This window comes from Ranitomeya variabilis, chromosome 1 (assembly GCF_051348905.1).
Source record: "Ranitomeya variabilis isolate aRanVar5 chromosome 1, aRanVar5.hap1, whole genome shotgun sequence".
Taxonomy (NCBI): Eukaryota; Metazoa; Chordata; class Amphibia; order Anura; family Dendrobatidae; genus Ranitomeya; species Ranitomeya variabilis.
In genome coordinates, this window is record NC_135232.1 from 223,540,887 (window position 1) to 223,566,456 (window position 25,570).

Below are 25,570 nucleotides of genomic sequence, written 5' to 3' on the forward strand. Positions count from 1 at the left end.
TAATAACGAATGTCCCACGACTATCTCCCCTATAGAACAGTGACATCGGGTGATGTCACTGCTCTATAGGACCTTCAGTGACACACTGACAGGAGACAATGGCTCCTGCAGTGCATCACTGAGGTTACTATAGTTCAAAGTCTCACTTTATGGCAATTGCTGTGTGGGAAAAATTTCTCACACAGCAATGCCATAAGTGAGACTAGGGACTATTTTTTTTTACAGCGGCGGAGGAATACAGTGCGGAAGGATACCTTCCTCATTGTGTTCCTGGAGCCCCTGGAGAGCGGTCGCATCAGCTGATGCTGCCGTTCTCCACGGGAGATCGTCGTGGGACACTCGTGGATTTCTGCGGACAGGGAGTATATTGGTTGTTTGTTATTTTAAGCTTTTTTACAGATGACACTGGCTTCGGGGAACAAAATGACAAGTAATGATGAGTATGTAATCTATGTTTAATTGTCACTCTCGCGCCCAGACTGGTTGGCGCGGGCGTGTGGGGATGCTGCGCGTCTTCTCAGATCGCAGCATGTCCATACACCTTGCGGGGACGCAGCGTCCCCGCAAGGCATATCACAGGGCCCTATGGGACAGAGCGATCATCCCGGATGTGAAGAGTTAACACATCCGGCATGATCGCGTCCCAGAAAGGGGGCGGGGCTTAGCGCCGAGCGGCTTCGCCGCTGCGGCGATACCGCCGGCCATCCTGAACATGGAGACATAGCCTAAGGGTACGTGTCCACGTTCAGGAAACGCTGCGTTCTTGACGCAGCGTCGAGCCGCAGCGTCAAAAACGCAGCGTCCAGATGTTACAGCATAGTGGAGGGGATTTAATGAAATCCCGTCTCCACTGTGCATTAAAAAACACATGCGTTTTTCCCGCAAAAACGCACATGCGGTGTGTTTTTTCAGAACGCAGCATGTTGCTACTATGAGCAAAACACGCAGGAACACCGCAGGTGACCTGCCAGTGACCTCAGGTGCATTATTGGTCAGGATTTTACCTGCATAAAATACTGACCAAAGCCTGAAGCAAACCTGAACGTGGACACATAGGGTATGTGTCCACGTTCAGGATTGCATCAGGATTTGGTCAGGATTTTGCATCAGTATTTGTAAGCCAAAACCAGGAGTGGAACAATTAGAGGAAAAGTATAACAGAAACATATGCTCCACTTTTGCATTTATCACCCACTCCTGGTTTTGGCTTACAAATACTGATGAAAAATCCTGACCAAATCCTGATGCAATCCTGAACGTGGACACATACCCATAGGGTACCCTGGGGGTACGTGTCCACGGTCAGGATGGCCGGCGGTATCGCCGGAGCGGCGAAGCCCCGCCCCCTTTCTGGGACGCGATGATGCTGGATGTGTTAACTGTACACATCCGGGATCATCGCACCCTCGCATAGCGCCCTTTGATATTACTTGCGGCGACGCAGCATCGCCGCAGGTAGCACAGACATGCTGTGATCTGAAAAGACGCGCAGCATGTCCGGAGTCGCAGGGAAGTCGGATGCGTGTTTCCACGCATAGTGGACACGGGATTTCATAAAATCCCCTCCACTATGCTGGAACATCTGGACGCTGCGTGTTTGACGCTGCAGCTCTGCGCAGCGTCAAACAAGCAGCGTTTACTGACCGTGGACACATACCCTTATGTGTTGTGAAAGGGATGAATGAAAGAAAGAAGCTACTGGGAACTAAAAAGTTAAGAAGCAGTCCATGATCAAGGTAAAAAAAAAAACATAATTACAAACTGGAGCGGCACCACGCCTTGCCCCGAGCACTGTGATCTGGTGATCTTGTGACATTGTTGAACCCATTCGTGACCTTGCGCTTTTCCGTTTTGCGCTTTCGTTTTTTCCTCCCCTTATTCCAATAGCTATAACTTTTTTATTTTTTCCATTTCTTTAGCCGTATGAGGGCTTGTTTATTGCGGGATGAGTTATACTTATTTTTGCAATTCCACAATTTTTTGGGAGGTTTCTTATTTACCACATTCACTATATGGTACAATTGACCTGGCAATATGATTCCCCAGGTCAGTACGAGTGCGCAGATGCCAAACATATATGTGTGTATATATATATATATATATATATATATATATATATATATATATATATATATATATATATATATTTATTTATTTATTTATTTATTTTTTATTTAAGTGGTGAAAAAAATAATTGGAAATTTGTAAGAAAAGAAAATGTGGCTTATGACGCCATTTTCCGAGACCCGTAACACTTAAATTTTTTGAGATATGGGACTGTGTGAGGGCTTATTTTCGGGGGCCCAGAGCTGATGCTTTTATTGTTACCATTTTAGTGTTATTCCATTTTATTGCTAGCGTTGCAGCGGTCAAAAAAAATTAATTCTTGTGTTTGATATTTTTAAAGGTGCAAAAGAAGATGTGATTTAAACTTGTGTTTTTATTTTTTTTCTCATTCTAAAAACTTTTTTCCTCACTTTTTACAGCATTTAATTGTACTCTTAAGGGACTTGCCATTGCAATCATCAAGATCTTCTATGATCTTCTATGATCTTCACAGGAGGATCATAATGACAGGCACAGGGATCATCAGCAGACCTCCGGCTGTCATGACAGCCCCTCGGCGCCCTTTGATTGTGTGACAGAGGAGCTGATAAGTGGGATGAATGACGCTCTTCTGGCCAGCGTGTGTTAAGTCCACACTCGCTCTACCCGTGGCTATTAGACTCATGATGGCTGATTAAATCAATCATCATGTGCGGAGGGTGGGGTGAGGGTGGGAAGATGTGGACTTGACTTGTGACCCCTCATCTAAGGTAAATGTAAGTCAAAGGTCGCTAAAACCAGTCAGTTGCCACTAATTGATTGCAGCCTTCAGAGCTCAGTCAGATGCTTGGAGGAAAGGAGCTACTCCGGTCCGGGAGGTACGTACTGTATGATTTTTTTTTTTTACTAGGCCTCATTCAGATGTCATTTTCTTTTTACGTATGAGAAAAACGGACAGTTTCATCAGTGATTTTTATCAGAGTTTCATCAGTTTTTTTTCAATGAAAGAAAAATTCTCTACCTTCTCAAATCAGTTAGTGAAAAACACGGGCCCCATATGGATGGCAGCTGAGTGCCTTCCGATTTTTTTCATCACAGACCCATGGACTTTTATTTCTGAGTTTGTTCCGACAGATAGGGCTGGCGTTAGCGGCAGGCAGACCAGGCAGCTGCCTAGGGCCCACGCTCCCCCAGGGGCCCCCAGCCAGTCTCCTGCAGCCAGCGCCAACTCCCCACCACCACCGCCGCCGCATTGAACTATACTGGCGTCATAGTTCAAAGCAATTATGGAGGAGAGAGCATCAGCTGACGCTCCCTCTCCCATCATTCCCCTCTGACACTGCAGGTGCGAGATGACGTCACATCATCGCGTACCTGCTGTGTCCCGGGCAGACTGCAGCTGCTGAGACCGGAGCCAGGAACAGCGCGGGGCACGAGTAGAGGTGAGGATTGTGTGTTTTTTTTATTTGATATATCAATGGACTGTGGGGGCACCATTCTCGGCGGGGGGTGGGGGTGGGATTGGCTATATTATATTCTATGGGGAGGGCTGTATTAGATTCTATGGGGGAGGGCTGTATTAGATTCTATGGGGGTTACATTATATTCTATGGGGGAGGGCTGTATTATATTCTATGGGGGTTACATTATATTCTATGGGGAGGGCTGTATTATATTCTATGGGGGTTACATATTGCATGGGGGAGGGCTGTATTATATTCTATGGGGGAGGGCTGTATTAGATTCTATTGGGGAGGGCTGTATTATATTCTATGGGTGAGGGCTGTATTATATTCTATAGGGGAGGGCTATATTCTATTCTATGGGGGAGGGCTGTATTATATTCTATGGGGGTTACATTATATTCTGTGGGGAGGGCTGTATTATAGTCTATGGGGGAGGGCTGTATTAGATTCTATGGGGGTTACATTATATTCTATGGGGGAGGGCTGTATTAGATTCTATGGGGGAGGGCTGTATTAGATTCTATGGATGAGGATTGCATCATACCCTTTGATGGGGCTTCATTATATTCTATGGGGAGGTGGGCTATATTATATTCTATGGGGGTTACATTATATTCTATGGGGGGAGGATTGCATCATACTCTTATGGGGCAACATTATATTCTATGGGGAGTTGGGCTGTATTATATTCTATGGGGGCTACATTATATTCTATGTATTACATACATTTATTCTATGTATTAAATGTATTATATTCTATGAGGGGTGATTGCATCATACTATGAGGGGGCTACATTATATTTTATGGGGGGCTGCTTTATAGTCTATGGGGGCTAGTTTATATTGTATGTGGGCTTCGTTATACTCTATGAGGGGGCTACATTATATTCTATGGGGGCTACATTATACTATATGAGGAGGGCTACATTGTATTGTATGGAGGGGCTACATTATATTCTATAAGGGGCTGCATTATACTCTATGAGGGGGCTACCATTTATTCTGTGGAGGGGCTGCATTATATTCTATGGGAGGTTACATTATATTGTACGGCGGGGTTGTTTTATATTCATGGGGCTATATTATATTCTGTGGGGTGACTGCATTATACTCTGTGGGGTGGCAGCATTATATTATATGTGGGCTGCATTATACTGTATCGAGGACTATGGGGAATACATCATACTATATGAAGAACTATGGGGTGCATTATACTATGGGAAGTGAATTGTACTACATGGATGACTATGGCGGTGCATTATACTATATGGAGCACTGTGAGGAGTGTATTATTCTATATGGAGGACTAAGCAGTGTATTATACTATATGGAGGACTGAGGAGTGTATTATACTATATGGAGGACTGAGGAGTGTATTATACTATATGGAGGACTGAGGAGTGTATTCTTATAATAATAATCTTTATTTTTATATAGCGCTAACATATTCTGCAGCGCTTTTACAGTTTGCACACATTATCATCGCTGTCCCTGATGGGGCTCACAATCTAAATTCCCTATCAGTATGTCTTTGGAATGTGGGAGGAAACCGGAGTACCTGGAGGAAACCCACGCAAACACGGGGAGAGCACACAAATTCTTTGCAGATGTTGTCCTTGGTGGGATTTGAACCCAGACTCCAGCAAGTCTGCAGTGCTAACCACTGAGCCACAGTGCTGCGGACTGAGGAGTGTATTATACTATATGGAGGACTGAGGAGTGTATTATACGATATGGAGGACTGAGGAGTGTATAATATTATATGGAGCACTATGAGGAGTGTATTATACTACATGGAGGACTGAGCAGTGTATTTTAATATATGGAGGACTATGAGGAGTGTATTGTACTATATGGAGGACTATGGGTAGTGTATAATACACTCCTCAGTCCTCCATATAGTATTATAGTAATATGGAGGACAGTATTGTCGATCACACTCATTTAGCGGCCTGAACTCAGGGCATGTAAATACAACCGAAATGCATCTGTGTGATGTGCAATATGTTAGCTTTTGGGGCCCCATTTTAAACTTTTGCCTAGGGCCCAACTTTGCCTAAAACCGGCCCTGCCGACAGATAACACTCCTACTTGAAAAACTGATGTGTGAATGAGCCTTTATTTTACTAGGCACATAAGGGACATTGAACAGAGATCGGCCTGTATTTTTTTTTTACTGTTGTCATTGTTTCTTTGCTAAATTTTGATAGACAGAGGTTACAGATGAAGAGACTTCAGAACAAGAAAAAGATGCATCAGATGATAAAAATCCTGTGCAGGAGTCGCGTGAAGTATCGGACCCTAATATCACAGAGAGCCAATGGTCAAGTGAAGGAAATAATCGTATCTCAGTATTTGATGACCTGAATGAGAAAGAAGATGCAGAAGATAAAGCCATCGTAGAGGTCCCAGCGGCTGAAGACTCGCTAGTCTACACCGCCACGCCAAGGACCGCCTTTGAAGATGAAAACTCAGTCTCTGCAGATAAACCTCTTGTGAGTGATGAGAACGGCAGGTTTTCTTGTTAATACCCCTGTATGGCCATTGCTAGGGCGAGACTGGTGATGGATTATCCATGGTTCCCTGCATCTGCCCCTAAGGCTGTACAGTACGTTTTAGATTTGCCACCCCCTTTACTTATAGGATGCATACATGCACTAACGGCTGCTTTGCTTTGTGCAGAATTTAGCATGGTGTTTCGGAATGAATAGCAAGATCCCAATATACAATCTTCATGATGAAGAGCACCAAGTGGCAGTGTACGTGTGCGCTCACACCGCTGTGATCCATGACTTCACTTTGAACCTGCAGCGCCACCTTCAGGTAAGAGAAGGATATTTTATGCAATAGTTTCTGGACGATTGGAATGAATAACCTAATTTCTGTATCTGTAGTCTTGTCCTCTAAATGATCCATTTGTATATTGTTATTGCCGAATGCTGAGAATTTTGTCCCTACTCCAAATATAATAATATTTTCTGCATCTTTGTCTTCTGCTTCCCCAACTAATAGGGCATTTATCTCTAATAATCAACTCATGCCTGCTCCTTGCTTGTACCATATGCTCTGACAATTCTCCCATATGCTCCGTGCCTACTGTGCGGACTGAGGATTTGTAATAAAATATTGCAGTTTGTAAACTCCCTTATGGAAATGAGAATTGCTGTGAAGCCAGAACATCTGATATTTTCCTATCATCCAAATATGGACGCTACATCGGCTTATAAATATTTTATTGCTATTTTGTAACACCAGCTGCAGCCAAACACTGTGACCCTTTACAACATGTTAGAAATTCGGGTAATTGACTAAATAATTTAGAATATAGCTGGACAGTTCCTGATGTTTTCCTATCCTTTCCTATATCATATCTTATATTTATTTTTGTTATACTCTTAATTTTAGGCGTTCTTTACACATTTCTTTTTAATGTTTTAAGGGCGAGTAGTGAAAACACAACAGACTTTTTGTCTGTATTTTTTTGGGATATACATCACTGCAGATTTTACTGTGAAGTGCATTGTGGGGACATATCCTAAGATTAAGTGCAGACGTTCAGAATTTGCTGCAGAAAAATCCATGAAAATATTGGAGTGTTGGTGGGAAAATTGCGGCTTAAGATGCTCACCTTTTTGCCACGTTTTGGATGCATTTTTTTTTTTACATTCATTTGAATGGGTGAAAAACGCTGAAAGAATTGACATGTTGAAGATTTGAAACTGCTTCAAATCTGCAATGAAAAAAGAAGCAGCGTGTGCATGACACATCAGAATCTTTATTCACTTTTCTGGTACTGCAAAACATTGTGGGGTTTTTTTTCACTGCTGATAGCTGGCTCTATACTGATGCCCTGTAGAGCTGGCTGTCAGTCATTGCTGGGGTGTGGTTACAGCCGCTGCTCACTACGTATTGAGCTGTGACTGAAGCCACGCCTCCATGACTGAAAGCCGGAGGCTGCTAGGAGGAATAAAGATCATTTCCTCCCAGTAGCCGGGCTTTCAGTGCAACGTCTGCATGGCTTCTGAACGCTTTTAATTTGCAGATTAACCCCATATCTTCAGGTTAATAGTGTTTTTCACATGATAAGTTCCTTTAAGGCTAGAAAAAAATATATTCGATTTAAAACCCTATAGAGAAGCATATGGGAAAAAAGGGGTCATACCCAGAGTCTGTATTTTCTCTGTTATCCACCTTGATCAAATACAACTGCACTAATTTTCAGACAGGTAGGTTTTTTTTTTGCATGGAAAAAGCTCCATGTTTGTTTACTTATCCGCCACATAACTGAAATCATGACGCCGCATTCACAAAGGTATGCAAGACTGCACTGTGCGAACACAGCCATTTGGCAAAAATAAGGTCATTTCTCATATTACTTTATTATTATTTTCCTATATAATTTTTCTTTTAAGGAATACTTTCCTTGTATTGAATGATGGAATAAAGTCTGTGATTGTCTCTAGATAGGTATTCTTATCCGTTTTTCCCTCTAGGGTCACTGTAGCTGCATTTCCTGCTTGTGTGTTAGTGAGGACCGCCGATGGATTGTTACAGGCGATCAAGGGCCAGAAAGTCTCATCATTGTCTGGGATTCATTTTCAGGGTAAGTGAAGCTCTTGTGAACACATCCTGATTGTTATGAAATATTATAATAACTGAATTCATGCAGCGCATTTGTAAAATTTCTTATTTTTTTCTAATTATGTAAGACAATATTGTACCTCTACAATGAATGGTAATATGCTTTGGGTATTAATTCCCCACAGTTTTCTAGGCAGCTGCTTGTTGTCATGCGGTGGAATCTTTTTTGGAACCCTTATTGTTTGCTTCCTGGTCACACAGGTGCATGGTTCGTTACACGAGAGTTCTGGGACTGTAACGAGCCGCGCACCTGTGTGACCAGAACAGATTTTCATTCCCGCAAGTAAACACAATGGTTGATATTGAACTACAATGATCAGTGTTAAAACCGTGGTGACTTGCTAGAGAAAGTATATTCTACATTTTAAAACACTTTCTTTTATGATGGTTAAATGGGTATTCCCATCTCCAGGATCCTATCCCAATATGTAGTTGGTTTAATAGTAATATTAAAAAATACCTCCAATTAGAAATGTAGTATAGTTTTGCCGATTTGCTCTTTCCTCATGTGTAGGCATTGTAGGACCTTAGGTATCCATGGTTACAACCACTGATGTAGTGACAGCTAGTTGCTAGTGGTCGTAACCATGGATACTTTAATGCCGGCGCGAGAAAAGAGACCTAGCGAATCAGAAAAACTACAGTGGATTGTATAAGTTTGGGCACCCCTGGTCAAAATTACTTTTATTGTGAACAGTTAAGCAAGTTGAAGATGAAAAGATCTCTAAAAGGCCTAAAGTTAAAGATGACACATTTCCTTTGTATTTAGGCAAAAATATATATATTGTAATTTTTTTACATTTAAAAAATTGCAGAAAAGGAAAATGGTCCAATGCAAAATTTTGGCACCCTTAGAGATTTGTGGGCTCAGATAACTTTGATCAAGGTTTGAGACCTTAATTAGCCTGTTAGAGTTATGGCTTGTTCACTATCATCGTTATGAAAGGCCAGGGGATGCAAATTTCACAACTTTATAAAAACCCAGCCTCCTCTAACCTTATGCCAAAAGCAGCAGCCATCGGTTCTTCTAAGCAGCTGCCTAGCACTCTGAAAATGAAAATAGTGGAGGCCCACAAAGCAGGAGAAGGCTATAAGAAGACAGCAAAGCGTTTTCAAGTTGCCCTTTCCTCAGTTCAAATTGTAATTAAGAAATGACAGTTAACTGTGGAGAACAAGATAAGGTCTGGAAGACCAAGTAAAATTACAGTGAGAGCTGCTCATAGGATTGCTAGAGAGTAGTGATAAGCGAATATACTCATTGCTCGGGTTTGCTAGCAACCAGGCAACCCCAACATGTAATCAAGCTGTCTAGTAGCCGTAAATCATCCAGCTGCGGCAAGGAAAACTAAATCTCCGAGCAGTCATAAATACTTGGAGACCACCCGAGCGTGCTCGGGAAAATCCGAGCAACGAGTATACTCGCTCATCACTACTAGAGAGGCAAATCAGAATCCCCGCTTGACTGCAAAAGACCTTCAGAAACATTTAGCAGACTCTAGAGTTGTGGTATATTGTTCTACTATTCAGATAGACCTGCACAAATTTGTCCTTCATGGAAGAGTCATCAGAAGAAAACCTCTCCTCCATCCTCACCATAAAATTCAGAAGTATGCAAAAGAAGATCTAAACAAGCCCGATGCATTTTGGAAACCAGCCCTGTAGACCAATGAAGTTAAAATACAAATCTTTGGCCACAATTATTGAAGGTATGTGTGGAGAAAAAAGGGCACAGAATTTCAGGAAAAGAATATCTTGTAAACCATTATGCACGAGGGTGGATCAATTGCGCTTTGGGGTTGTGTTGCAGCCAATGGCACAGGGAACATTTCACAGGTAGGTGTAAGAATGGATTCAATTAAATTTCAACAAATTCTTAAGCAAACATAACACCAACTGTAATAAAGCTGAAGTGGAAAAGAGGATGGCTTCTACAAATAGATAATCATCCTAAACGCTCCTCAAAATCCACAATAGATTACCTCAAAAGTTGCAAGCCGAAGGTTTTACAGTGGCCCTCACAGTCTCCTGATCGGAACATCATTGGAAATGTGTGGCTAGACCTCAAAATAGTGGTGCATACAAACTGATCCAGGAATCTTACAGAACTGGAAGAATTTTCCAAGGAAGATTGGATGAAAATCCCCCAACAATCCCTTTCACCAATTCATGCAAGCCCAGCAGCTTGAGTGCTCTGACCAAGCACTCCACCCTCCAGTCTGTGGCAGTTTTTTTAATTGCAGCAGGATCCTACCTACCCATAAATTCAGTCTTTAGCACAAGAGGTGTTCATACTAGATAGGTTCCCAGCAAAACCAGAGATCGCCTTGTCGTTGGCTTATGGGCTTGCATGAATAGGCCAAATTATGTGCTAAGTATCTCAATTTTTTTCTTATTATTTAGAGCAGAAATGCTAATCATATTTCATATTTACATGCCTGATCACTACAGAGTGAAACGTTAATTTTTTGTTTTGCATAATATTTATGTAACAAGATCAGTTCATGGTTGTGTACTTTTCCTACATACTAATACAAAATGTTAATTGTATTCATTTCCAGAATTCCTGTTCACACCATATTTCAAAGTCATCCTCATCAGGGAGTAATTGCCATAGCTATGTCGCAGAACGCCAAGTACTTGGCAACTATAGGAGGGGGCACTGTTCAGGTATAAATTCATTGTTCTGTTGTAGTGTCAGTAAGCCATTGTCCATTCATTCATTCTTCTGCTTTTCACTCTTAGAAAGTCTGTATATGGGATTGGACAACGGGTTCTGAAACTCCCATTTGTACATCCGAGCTGAATGCACAGTTTGGCCTTCAGGTAAGATATACACCTGATATTGCATGTTATTTTTAATGACCGCCCATTGTTTTTTGGCAGGGCGATACAGAGTCTGAAGTCTACAGTGACATTTTTTGGCATTGCTATAGTAGCGAGCAGTGAGAGGCAGGGCCGGCTCCAGGTTTTCGTGGGCCCCGAGCGGAAGAGTCTCAGTGGGCCCCTTTAACACATACCACAATTCATGATGCATAGATACGGTGGAGAAATATAGGTATACAACACAGGGCCCAGCCTGCCCCTTCATCCTTCACATATGCAGACATGATCTGACCTTGAGACTGACACCCTGTTGTGTCGATACGCGTGGGTCTAGCACCTACTCTGCCTGACTGTTCTGCCCCATGGGGGGCGACCATGACCTTAGAATAGGGTAAAGTATTTGGTCTTACTGGTTCATTGATATCTCAAGTGGCATTCTTTCTATCTTTATGCCTCATTTTGCCTTTTTTTGCACTTTTTATGGACCATTATACCCATATGGGTCTAAATTATTATCTGGTAATTGTGATAAGGGTATTATGTTGCTTATGTGTCAGCGGTTTACACATTACATGTTAGCTTCATTAATTTAAATCTATTCTTAATGAGGTCCTTGCAGCTGACTGGTTTCATATAACCCTCTCACAATAGGATGGTTTGAATATCTAAAACTTACTATATGATAGCAGTAGGTATATTTTGTATATATTTTGGGATTGCTACCAGCCTGCATTTATTTATTCTTACCTGCAAATCTTTGCATCGGGCTACTATTTAGAGGTTTGCTAACTATCAAATATTATGGCATGTAGGACTCTGGTGTATTGTACACATCATTTGTATGACCCATACTCTTTTGATTGTAATCAGTTGTGTATTTTTTAAATGTTTTTAATGGTTTTTGTATGTGGTGGTTTTCAATAAAAAGCATTCTTATATAACACTTCATAAAAAATTCTCTTGGTGATCCCCTTTTTTATGCATACACTTTTTCTTTGATTTGTGATATGCAGACATGCACGCACATACAGTAAGTGGACATGCACGCTCACACACAGTATAACAGTATACGGACATGCGCGCGCACACACAGTATACAGACATGCGCACGCACGCACCCAGTATGCAGACATGCGCGCGCACCCAGTATGCAGACATGCGCGCGCACCCAGTATGCAGACATGCGCGCGCACCCAGTATGCAGACATGCGTGCGCACACAGTATGCAGACATGCGCGCGCACCCAGTATGCAGACATGCGCGCGCACACAGTACGCAGACATGCGCGCGCACACAGTACGCAGACATGCGCGCACACCCAGTATGCAGACATGCGCGCCCACACACATAGTACGCAGACATGCACCCAGTATACAGACACACTCCCACACACACAGTATACAGACATGCGCGCGCGCGCACACACAGTATGCAGACATGCGCGTCCACACACACAGTATACAGACATGCGCGCGCACACAGTATACAGACATGTATGCACACACAGTATGCAGACATGCGCGCCCACACACATAGTACGCAGACATGCGCACACAGTATACAGACATGCGTGTCCACACATACAGTATACAGACATGTGCGCTCGCACACAGGGTACAGACATGCGCGCGCGCACACACAGTACGCAGACATGCGCGCACACACACAGTACGCAGACATGCACGCGCACACACACAGTACGCAGACATGTGTGCACACACACAGTACGCAGACATGCGCGCACACACAGTACGCAGATATGCGTGCACACACACACAGTATTGACATGCACACACACACAGTACGCAGACATGCACACAGTATACAGACATACACTCCCACACACACAGTATACAGACATGCGCGCGCACACACACAGTATACAGACATGCGCGCGCACACAGTACACAGACATGCGCACCCACACACATAGTACGCAGACATGCGCACACAGTATACAGACATGCGTGTCCACACATACAGTATACAGACATGTGCGCGCGCACACAGTACGCAGACATGCGTGCACACACACAGTACGCAGACATGCACGCGCACACACACAGTACGCAGACATGTGTGCACACACAGTACGCAGACATGCGCGCACACACAGTACGCAGATATGCGTGCACACACACACACACAGTATTGACATGCACACATACACAGTACGCAGACATTCACACACATACAGTACGCAGACATGTATACACGGTGTGCAGACATGCACATATACACATGGTACGCAGACAGGCAGACATGCACCTAAACAAATATACACAGATACGTACACATACATATTTGAAGATAAATTCACAAAAACAGATAGAAACAGACATAAATATATACACAGTCATACACCCTGACATACACATCATACATGCAACAGATATACAGACAAATTTGAAATATTTTGTAATATGGGGAAGCAGGAAACAAGTCTCGCTCACCTGGCCCCGGCTTGTCTCCCAGCTCCTCTGGCATGTGGCTGTGCAGGGCGCGCTGCTTGATTGCTGTCACTTAAACAAACATGGGTGCATGCAGTGCACTGTGCAGCTGTGTCGGCTAGTAATGAGTCAGCACTGCGCCTTTAATTTTGCTTGTGTGTCGGCCCGGCCACGTCATTACTAGCAGACACAGCTGCACAGTGCACTGCAGCGGCCATGTCTGTTGAAGTGATGGCTCAAACAGCGTCGGCAGCCCTGCAAAGCACAGCTGCTGGGGGGAGCGGCCCCGATGGAGAGCCCCCCTTTGTCCAGGACCCGGTACTTGCCCGAGTGCTGACCCTGGTGAGAGGCATTGCTCCTGAACCTACAGCGTCCTCCTGACAGTTACCTGGATCAGAGTACACTCCAATCTTGGCTCTTGAACCCTTTTGTTACTGTGGTCAACACATTGTAATGGAAAAAGTCTTTTATTTATTTCCCCGAAAATTAGAACTCTATAAAATATGGATATTTACAATCTTAAAACTATTTTCTCTCTTTTCAGAAATACATTATTTTTAATCCCGAAGACGAGACGCAGCTGATCACCAACAGTGACACACAAGTCATATTTTATTCCTGGGTAAGTAAGATTTTATGTGTCCAGTGTGTCTGTGCGATCACTGAGCCTAGGGCTTTATGGTAACATTTGGTCGCCCCCGAGTCCTAGTAAAATAATGGGATACTCAGCTTTGGTATGGGGAAAACTTTCGGTAACTTTTTCCTTCATAGGAAATCATATCCGTCTCACATGAGTTACAGTAATGCCCAATTTTACCACAACTCAACAATGTTATGGTTTGGGGTCTACAGACCCTGAAGCCGCCATCCATGGGCCGACAGACACCTGCAAGTGGAGATGCCTGTAACAACCAATGAGATTGCTGTTTTCAAAAGGCATCTAAAAACTGTAATGCTTGTGGTTGCTGCAATCAGCTGTATCTTGTATCCTTTGTTGTAGTTGTGATTAATTACTGATGACTGTAATTAATTTGTTCTATGTAAAAGGAACAATTTGATATGATCTGTCCAGTTTTCTTTTCTTAACAGGATAATTGTAACCTGGAGTATGTTGCTCCTCCGCTGAATGACAAGGTGAGTTGATTTTCTTTAAATATTTAATGATTAATTTAAATGCCTGGAAATGGAGCCCAGTCACTGTTCAAGTGATGCAGGGTTCAGTTCCTCTAAAACTGATACTTGTAGGTACCTAATGAAACAGATAATTTGTCACAAAGTGTTTGCCACTTAATCTGAGAGAAGCATGATGGAGAGGCAGATACCTTGATTCCAGAAATGTGTCACTTACTGAGCTGCTTGCTGTAGTTTTCATAAAATCACTATTGTATCAGCAGGAGATTATCACTGCCTTGTAGTCCTCCATATTAATGAGCTCTGTATAACCCCGCCCCACCACTGATTGGCCACTTTCTGCCTATGCACAGAGTACAAAGAAAGCTGCCAATCAGTAGTGTGGGCGGGGTTATATCAAGATCAGCATTCAGAGAACTGGTAGATCTGCTGCACAAAAATAGTGATTTCACCAAGATCTATCTCGGCATTCAGCCCAGTAAGGGATACATGACTGGAATCAGGGTCTCTGCCCCAATATCACACTGCTCTCAGATTGGGTAGCAAAAATCTGGTGACAGATTCCCTTTAAAAGAACCTTTACACATTAGAGCAAAGTCGAAGTCGGCCAAACATGCTGATTTTGGCAGAACTGTCTGACTATATGTGTATGGGGGGGCCTCATGACCACTTGAAAAATGATGCTGTGGTAAAGAAGGGTTACGGTAATCCCTGATTTTTTTTGGCGACAGGGAAGGTAAGCATCCGGCCCTGATCTCTGGAAGCAGCTACTCCTTTCTCCCCATTCAGAACACATGGATGCCCGGCTGAACTGAGCATGCATCGTTGTTGGGGGGGCATCAGGAGGAATAACAAGCATTCATGTGAAATCGATTAATAGTGTATGGGCACAGTGTGCAGATCTTGGTGAATATATTACCCTATTCACTCCACAGGAATAGGGGTGCGTTCTCATATATCTGAAAATTGTATCAGGCATGTAAACATTTCTTGAATTTTGCACATCTGGTAAATATTATCTATTTTGTTTCTACTGAAAAAACAAACAAAAAAAAAACAGACACTTTATACATATATGTGTCTCTTTGGGAATCCTACATTCATCAAATCTGTTCTCACAGATTTCTGGTGAAAAAAAGCTTTGAAAAGTCTTATTTGTTGTGCAATTATGATTTTGTGTTTAAAAACAAAATGCGACTATTACCATGTTCACGCCATTCTCGCCCCAGCTTATACTAAGTCGTCAGATTCTTGACTAGTGGCTGCGTTCGCTACACCACAAATCTTATGGCGCACACATTGGTGTATGGCATTATACGTCTTGCCTGATTCATGAAGAGGCATGAACCTATTAATGAATCAGGAGCGTCTGCTCCAAATCGCCCCCCCCTCATCAAGACTGACGCGAGAATGGCTGGTCTTGTGTCTCCCCCAGGTGTTGGTGTATGCTTTAAGGTTACTACCACAACTCTTGTGCCCAATATGTGTACCCCTATGTGCATCATTCCTGTAAAGGCGAAGAAAAGGTGGTCTACAGCCTTGTAGTTTTCCCTCCAGCCTAGTAAACATAGTGTTGCTTTCCATTAGGAGTTCTGGAAAATAAGCAGCTCTGCTATTAGCAGTGCCCATAACCCATCTGTAAATTTACATGGGGCTTTGGAGAAGATGTTTGTATCTTTGGTGGCATTGCTGTGAATTGTGAACACTTTCTGACGGCTTTTTCCTGTAATTCCTTTTTATTGTCTGTTCTACTTTATTCTAACCTATTCTACATTGTCCTGATTCGCTTCTGCATCTCCCCCCATTCACTGCTTCCTCCCCATGCAGTTAACCTGCTATGTTCTCTCACACTGGCAACTGTATTTTAACCCTAAAATCCATTTTTTTGCAGACGTTTAACAAAGCCGTGGGAGCTTTCAGCCAATCGGTTTTTGATTTCCGCAATGTAAGATCCTTGACAGCTACATCTGCAGGGAAACTGGTTGTCTGGGAGACCACCAATCCCCCATTGATCAGAACAAAGTCTCCCATAAAGCCACATAATAAGAAAGCTTTAAAGTTGATGCATCTGCAGAAAGATGCCATTACTGTGCTCACTACCCATGACAGGTAATGAATTAATTTATTAACACACTCTAGTAACTGCCGACATTCAGTCACCATAACAGACGCCCTGATGTTCAGCTTTTTCCGTTCAGCTTCTACAGAGTAGTTTTAATTAAAAATATTTAGCAGTCTGTAAGCTAAAACTAGAGAGAATTTCTAATAATCAAAAAATATTTAGCAGTCTGTAAGCTAAAGCTAAAGACAATTTCTGTCTGATAATCTGGCATTAGTATCTAATACAAAATTGCAATATAATATGGAAGCTAAACATGATTAGAAATGAAAGACCACATAGTGATAGTAGCATAATTTGTATTCATGAATATTTCTGAATTTTTCTATTGATCATTGATCCATCCGTGCATGATTGTGATGCCAAAGTCTCCAGGACCTTCCCTGATGAACAGAATGAAAGGACCATGTCGCTTGCAAACCTTTAGAGTGTAAAGGCCATTTTCTCCTTCCTCCATGACAGCACCACGGAGAGAGGGCATCCGCCCTTCAAGGAAGGACAGGAAATGTACAGATTAAAAGGGTGGTACCTCTCCCTTGCATCAGTTGGTTTCCTGTCCTTGACAGGAAATCTTTCAGTTATGGTGTGTACCTGAAGAAAGAAGACTGACTGAAGAATGGAGTCCAGGCTTGACCAGACCGGTACCTAGCAGCGGGAATGCCCTTGCCGCGGCTGGTGCAGTGTCCTGAAGCCTCCACCACTGGGGCCAAGGGCCTTTCAGGGTGTGCGGGGGGAGGGGCACATTTGTAGCACTATGCTTCAGTGCTGGCTTCCAGGCGTCCAGTTATGCGCATACGCAGGGACGCACCGGAGTTGCCCCCTGATGACGTGGCCGGCGGGTCACATGACCGGAAGGAACTTACTGCTAGAAAACCAGAAGAAGTGTTGTACAGGCGCTGCTTGCGTTAAAATGGGAGCGTGGTAAGACACTTCCTGCAGCATAGGCAATCACCTATAGGAATGGAGGCACAGGATGGTGAACCACCACAGAAGCAGCAGCAGCATACAGGGAGACAGAGGAAGGAGATGTGACAGCATGAACCTTCATCCCGGCGGAGTGGATATTCCGGCAGCCATTCCACCCCACAGAACACACGCTCCGGCAAGGTGGATAAATCTCCAGTTTCCAGAGGCCCATCAGTAGATCTCATTCCTCCTTTTGAACCGGTACCCGTGGCTACATCTGATTGGGGAGTGATCTTTGTGGAAGTTCACTTTGTAATTGGGGTCCCCCTTTTTCTTATTTATTTAGGGAGGAAAATGCTTGGCTAAGACCAAGCCCCGGAGTTGCCCAATTTGTAACAAGGATTTACCCGTAACCTGGGGAAAAAATCTTGCATAGAACAAGTGCTATGTGAGGAGACCCCAAATTTTGCCTCCGATTGAACATCCGTAATCAGGTCGTAGGTTGAAAGCGCATTTAAATCCCTCTCCCAGGGGGGTAGTATTAAGATATAAAAGACCAGCAGGAGGTGCCTGGAATCTGGGACCTATAGTCCAGAGGAAGAACAGAGAGACTCGGGTTCGTCGCACTCTTCTTCATCCTCAGAGGAAGAGATGGGAAGGCGCCATTGTTTTCCATTAGAAGAAATAGATGGTCTGGTCAAGGCTGTAAGGGCCACGATGGGAATGATGGATGCTTGACCAGAAAAATCAGTGCAGGATATTATGTTTGGGGGACTTGGACAAAAGAAGCGTAGGTCATTTCCTTTTAATGAGAATATACAATCTCTAACTAAGAAGGAATGGAATAGATCCGCAAGAAAAAACTCCTCTGTGCCGTCCCTCAATAGGAAATATCCTTTTGATGATCTAGCATCCTAGTCCTGGGATAAAGCCCCAAAGTTAGACCTAGCTGTTGCTAAGGCTTACAAAAAAGTTATCCTTCCCTTTGAGAACATGGGAGTATTGAAGGATCCACAAGACAAAAGAGCAGATTCCTTCCTTAAGGGGTACCTAGGAAGTGTCAGGGGCAGTTTAAGACCTGCTATAACAGCAACCTGCACAGTTAGGTCTTTAATGATTTGGTTAGACCAATTAGAGAAGCAGCTCTGGGATAGGCAATCTAGGGATACAAAACTAGAGTCTATTCCCTTAATGCGTGGGCTGCTGCTTTTCTGTCTGACTCATCAGCTAATTCAGTTAGACTGGTGGCCAAATCCGCATCCTTCTCCAACACAACCCTTAGAACTCTCTGGCTTAAATGTTGGCCTGGGGATGTCCAAACAAAATCAAAATTATGTTCCATCGCCTATGAAGGTAATTTTCTCTTCGGGTCAACATTAGATGACATTCTTCAGAAAGCAGGGGATAAGAAAAAGGGATTTCCCAGCCTGCCTATTCCCACATATAAGAAGTTTTTTCGAAGTAAAAAAAGATTTTCATAGAAGACCCCCAAGAGAGCAAAACAGATGGGAAGAGCAGAGTGTTTCTCTTTGGAGGTTCCTCTCAGGATCAGAAGCTCTCTCAGTGATGGTTTTTCCCAGATGGGGGGAAGATTCTCTTTTTCTCTCGGCCTAGGAATAGATTTCCAGGAGTTCCTGGTTACCGAGCCTAATAAAGTCAGACCTAAAGATAGAATTCCTCTCATTCTCCGTCCCAAATTTCGAGGTAACTCCTCTACGGTCCTCTCCAGAAGAACAACGGGCCGTGGATCAGAAAGTGTGGAATCTAGTGGACAAAGCTATCCTCCAGGAGATCCGCCCCTGGAGGATTCTACTCCCCATTGTTTCTGGTGAAGAAACCAGACGGATCTTTCAGGACAATAATAAACCTGAAAAAAACTGAACAAGTCACTAAAGACTCAAACTTTCAAGATGAAGTCAATAAAAACAACTGTCAAAATCTTGTTTCCAGATTGTTTTATGACAGTCCTGGTCCTGAAGGATGCCTATTATCACATTCCCATACACAAAGAAGTTCTTCAGGGTAGTGGTCTCCATAGCAATGGAAATCAGATTGTTTCAGTACAGAGTCCTCCCTTTCGGCTTGGCGGTGGCCCCTGGAGTGTTTATTAAGCTGGTGGCGAAAGCAATGGCACACCTGATGGAACAGGACATCTTGATTGTTCCTTACCTGTACAACTTCCTAGTGATAGGCAACTCGGTCCAACACTGCAAAGCTCAACTGGACAGAGTTATGACCTCTTTAATAAACTTAGGATGGGTTTTAATCTTAAAAAAATGAAAGATCGAGCCAAAAAAAGGTACAGGAGTTCCTGGGGCTTATACTAGACTCCCAAAATCAGGAGTGTCGCCTCCCGGAAGACAAAAGGGAAAAAATTACGTTTCAGGTGATAAGGACATCGCAATTCCAATCCAGGTAGGTCTCTGTATATTTTTTCAGGGGCCCAGGAAACATCTCAAGGCCTCAAAAACCACCTTGGCAAGGTGGATAAGCAATTCGATCTTGTTGGCCTACTCGTCCAGTGGGAATGTCGCCCTGGAGGGATTGAGATCTCATTCTACGAGAGCGGTGGCAACCTCCTGGGCGGAAAAGTCTGAGGTCTCCAAAGAACAGACCTGTAAGGCTGCTACTTGGTCATCTCCTTCTACCTTTTAGAATCACTATCAACTGGACCTATTCTCTTCTTCTGATCTAACCTTTGGGAAAAGGATTCTTCAGGCTGTTGTCCTTCCCTTAGATAGAAAGGGAGAAAGACATAGTTACTTACTAACAGGATTTCTCAGCGCCCATGACAGCACACTTAAAGTCAGTTCCATCATGTTTGGTTGAGAACACTCTTGTTTGCGTGTGATTTATGTATAGGTCACAGGGTCTTTGCTTTTACGTATTATGGTTAAAATGTTTGTTATTGTAATAACCTGGAGGTCCTCTTGTGCTCTGTAAGCCAACTGATGCAAGGGAGAGGGTACTGCCTTTTTTATCTGTAGGTTTCCTGTCCTTGGTGCTGTCATGGCCTCTGAGAAATCCCGTTACCAGTAAGTAACTATGTCTTTTGTTTATCCAGGCAAAGCAATATTAACTACTTCAGGACTGCCCATAGACTATAAACATGTGGGCAGTTCACTCTTAGCTCTGCATTGACGTTCTAAAACATCAATGCAGTCTAAGCAGCTTTCACAACATTGTGTAGTTGTGGGGTAAGGAATCCGACTATTCAACACAGCCAGACTTCCCAGATAAAAGATAAACATGTATATAGGAAGAAAGAATAAAGAAAAAAAGCCGGATTACTCACCGGTAATGCTCTTTTAATGAGTCCACGACAGCACCCCACATGAGAGAGAGAGGGATCCGCCCCATAGGAACAGGAAACCTACAGAATAAAAGGAGGCGGTCCCCTCTCCTCCTCAGTTTAGTTTACACAGAGTACAAAAAGGGAACCGCAAAAGCTTTAGTATTAATTCTTATTCAGCAAAATAACTTAAACTCTATACAACCATTATTTGTGAATTTAAAAGGAAGAGCTGTGCATAACTTAGGGAGGGTAGTAAATGGGTGCTGTCGTGGACTCATTAAAAGAGCATTACCGGTGAGTAATCCGGCTTTTTACCCTTCGCCACGACAGCACCCCACATGAGAGATTTTCAGAGATTCATTATTTGGGTGGGATTACTGTATTAAGAACAGCTCTACCAAAGGTCAGATCAGAAGATGTAGATAGATCAAGTCTCTAATGGTTGTAAAAGGTAGAAGGTGTAGACCAAGTTGCGGCCTTACATATTAAATGGATCGGTACATCCGCTTGTTCCGCCCAGGAGGAAGCCATGGCTCGTGTTGAGTGCGCTTTAATACCCGCTGGAGGAATCTCGCCTTTTGACGTATAGGCCAAGCAGATAGCATCTCTGATCCATCGAGATGTGGTAGCTCTCGTGACCCCATGTCCTTTCTTGTGGCCCTGAAAGGAGATAAACAGAGCCCTACTCTCCCTCCATGTCTGACACCTTTCTATATAGGTCAGGATGGCTCTTCTGACATCTAAGGTGTGGAATTTATGCTGTTCTGGAGTTACAGGTGAATCAAAAAAGGAAGGGAGAAATATCTCTTGGGACCTGTGGTAGGTGGACGCTACCTTAGGGAGGTATGAGGGGTCTGGTTTTAGGATTATCCGATCATGGAATATCAGTAAGAAGGGTGGGTCTACTGATAGGGCCTGGATGTCGCTAACCCGTCTAGCTGAGGTTAGGGCTACCAAGAGGGCTACTTTATATGTCAGGACTTTTAAAGGTATTGAATCTAGTGGCTCAAATGGGGAGCTGGTTAAGGCCTCTAGTACTAGATTTAAATCCCACGGAGGTAGACGGGGAATATGGACCGGTTTACTACGATCACAAGATTTTATGAATCTGGAGATCCACCAATTAGCTGCTATATTGCATCCATATAGGGCTCCTAATGCCGAGACCTGAACTCTTAAGGTATTTACAGATAACCCCAACTCTCGGCCTTTTTGCAAGAACTCTAGAATAGGTGTGACTGGAACTTGCTTAGTGAACGGTACCATGTAAAAGTCTAAGAATTTATTCCATACCCTACTATATATCAGGGTGGTAGATCTTTTCCTGCTCAATAAGAGGGTGTTTACTAGTTCTGCTGAGAACCCTCTTGATCTTAGTAGTTGCCTCTCAAATTCCACGCTGTCAAGTGAAGACCTTTCACTTGCGGGTGGAAAAAGGGGCCTTGGGACAGCAGTTTCTTGTCTGATGGGAGAATCCATGGATCGCATAGGCACATGGTCTGGAGACAAGAGAACCATGGTCTTTTCGGCCAGAATGGTGCAATGAGGATCACTCTTGCTTGTTCCCTCCTGATTTTTCTGATCACTAGTGGAATCAGAGACATCGGAGGAAAGGCGTATGCCAGCTGGAACCTCCAAGGATGGTGGAGAGAGTCCAACATATCTGGGTGATCCATGGCGTTCAGGGAAGCGAACCTTCTTACTTGCCGGTTGTCTCTTGTGGCAAATAGGTCGATTTGTGGTATCCCCCATGATTCTGTTATCATACTGAATATGGATCTGTTTAAGGTCCATTCCCCTTGACGTACCTCGTTTCGGCTGAGGTAGTCTGCCCTGATGTTCTCTACACCTCTGATGTGCAGGGCTGTTAGGGATGTTAGATGAGTCTCTGCCAGCTGGAAGATGTCTGCAGCTATGGTCATTAGACTTCCTGACCTTGTACCACCCTGACGGTTCACATATGCCACTGTGGTGGAATTGTCCGAGTAAATTCTTACATTTGCTCCTTGAATCTGCGGAAGAAAGTGATTTAAGGCATATTCTACCGCTTTTAACTCCTTCCAATTGGAGGAACATGACAATTCTGCCTGGTCCCAAGTATCTTGGGCCAGACTGTCTTTCATATGTGCTCCCCACCCAATAGGGCTGGCGTCGGTGGTAATTATTTTAGACGGGTCTATTATCCATGGCACACCCTCTGAGAGGTGGTCCATGTCTAGCCACCAGGATAGTGATTCTAAGACATCTTTGGAAAGAGTTATTCTGCTTTCTAGATGTCCGTCTTTTCCCTGAGCCGACAATACCTCATACTGTAATTGACGAGTATGAAATTGTGCCCATGGTACAGCAGGGATACATGATGATAATGACCCCAGCAAAGACATGCCCTTCCTTAGTGTCATGTAGGGGTTGCGTATTGCGTCTGATACCCTTGATTGTATAGTCAGTTTCTTTGCCTGGGGGAGGAAGCATCTCTGACTTACGGAGTCTAGCTGGATTCCTAGAAATGTCTGGACGGTTTCTGGATTCAGCCGGGATTTTTCGAAGTTGACGATCCAACCTAACTCCTGTAGGGACGAGATCGTATTAGATAGACGGGTTTTACACTGGAGCATAGAGTTTCCCACCACTAGAAAGTCATCTAGGTAGGGTATTATCAAGGTATCTCGTTGACGTAGATGAGCCATCACTTCTAATATCACCTTAGTGAAGATGCGGGGAGCCATAGAAAGCCCAAATGGCATTGCAACATACTGAAAGTGACGAACCTGTCCTTCCAGGATGACTGCTACCCTTAGATACTTTTGATGTTCGGCATGTATGGGAAGATGATAATAGGCATCCTTTAAGTCTATTCCGGCCATGACACACCTAGGAAACAAGAGTTTTATGGTTGAACTAATGGATTCCATTTTGAAGGTATGATTACGCAGGAAGGCGTTTAATCTCTTGAGGTTTATGATGGTTCTAAATGAACCATCAGGCTTATTGATCAAGAATAAAGGGGAATAGAACCCCTTCCCTTCTTGATCCTGGGGAACTTCTATCAGGACTTTTTTAGACAGAAGAGATAGGATCTCTGATTCCAGAGCCCTTTGTTGGTCTTGACCTTTTGGAGATGTTACTATAAAGGAATCCCAAGGGATTCGGTCAAAATCCAATTTTAGGCCGTATTGTACAATGTCCAGAATCCACTGGCTGGATGTTATTTGTTCCCATCTGGGGAGGAAGAATTTTAATCTGCCGCCTACCTCCTGGTTATCGGTATTTGCGTTTCGGGTTATGGGACCCGCTAAAAAAGGCACCTTTTTGCTTCGGGTCCTTCGACTCCCATCGCTCCCTTTGTTCGAACGGCTTGTTCCTGGTAAAGGGACGTCTTTTGAAGGCTCTCTGTTGTGAAGTTGGTTTTTGGGCTCCCCCGGTGGTCACTGGTGGTACTGGACTTGTGTGCTTCACCTTCTCTGTTCACCTGTTTCCATCAGGATATGGGTGTATCCTATTTAGCCTTGCTGCTCAGTTATTCTAGTGCCGGCCATCAATGTAACCAGAGCTTTTCTGTTGCATGTTCCTGCTTCTAGACTACTATCAGCTAAGTTGGACTCTTAGTCCTAAGTTTGTTTTGCATTTTTGTTCCAGTTCACAGTTATGTTATTTTTCTGTAGCTGGAAGCTCTTGTGGGCCGAAATTGCCACTCCGGTGTCATGAGTTGACACATGAGTCTTAAAGTAATTTCGGGATGGTATTTTAATAGGGTTTTCAGCTGACCGTGAAGTTCCCTATTGTATCTTCTTGCTATCTAGTAAGCGGACCTCGCTTTGCTGAACCTACCTTCATACTGCGTATGTCTTTTCCTCTGAACTCACCGTCAATATATGTGGGGGGCTTCTGTCTCCTTTTTGGGGGAATTTCCCTAGAGGTAAGCCAGGTCTGTCTTTTCCTCTATTAGGGTTAGTTAGTCCTCCGGCTGGCGCTAGGCGTCTAGGGATAAAACGTAGGTACGCCACCCGGCCACTGTTAGTTGTGTGGTAGGTTTAGCTCACGGTCAGCTCGAGATTCCATCACCCAAGAGCTAGTCTGTTGTTTAAGTTCTCTGACGTTCCCTTGCCATTGGGAACCATGACAGTATGGCCGGCCAAGGGTTAAAACCGTTGGCAGAAGAAAGAAGTCTGCAGATTTTTTTTTTTTTTTTTTTCCTTCTGAGTTTGCTTTTTAGTTGACTCAGTTGCATTTCTGCTCTAATTGCAGCCTTTGTCTCTCTCTCTCCTTCTAATCCTTGAATGGCTCTGATCTCACCTGATTAAAATGGATCCTCAGAGTTTGGTTACAGGTTTGAATAATCTTGCTACGAAGGTTCAAAATTTACAGGATTTTGTTATTCATGCTCCTATATCTGAACCTAGAATTCCTATACCAGAATTTTTCTCCGGGGATAGATCTCGTTTCCTGAATTTCAAAAATAATTGTAAATTATTTCTTTCCCTGAGATCTCGCTCCGCTGGAGATCCCGCACAGCAGGTTAAGATAGTAATTTCCTTGCTGCGGGGTGACCCTCAAAACTGGGCATTTGCATTGGCACCCGGGGATCCTGCGTTGCTCAATGTGGATGCGTTTTTTCTGGCTTTGGGGTTGCTTTATGAGGAACCTAACTTAGAGATTCAGGCTGAAAAAGCCTTGATGGCCCTATCTCAAGGGC

General features: G+C 43.6%; 1 protein-coding gene across 1 annotated transcript in view; it reads left to right on the forward strand.

Annotated features, from left to right (window-relative positions):
- CFAP251 (cilia and flagella associated protein 251) overlaps window positions 1-25,570 on the forward strand; it is a 159,903-nt gene that overhangs the window by 39,519 nt on the left and 94,814 nt on the right. Inside the window, exons 3-10 of the mRNA XM_077293132.1 lie at window positions 5,723-6,007; window positions 6,195-6,335; window positions 8,006-8,115; window positions 10,712-10,820; window positions 10,896-10,976; window positions 13,971-14,048; window positions 14,516-14,560; window positions 16,449-16,666. Of these exons, the coding sequence (XP_077149247.1) occupies window positions 5,723-6,007; window positions 6,195-6,335; window positions 8,006-8,115; window positions 10,712-10,820; window positions 10,896-10,976; window positions 13,971-14,048; window positions 14,516-14,560; window positions 16,449-16,666 (1,067 nt within the window). The remainder of the gene's footprint in view (window positions 1-5,722; window positions 6,008-6,194; window positions 6,336-8,005; window positions 8,116-10,711; window positions 10,821-10,895; window positions 10,977-13,970; window positions 14,049-14,515; window positions 14,561-16,448; window positions 16,667-25,570) is intronic.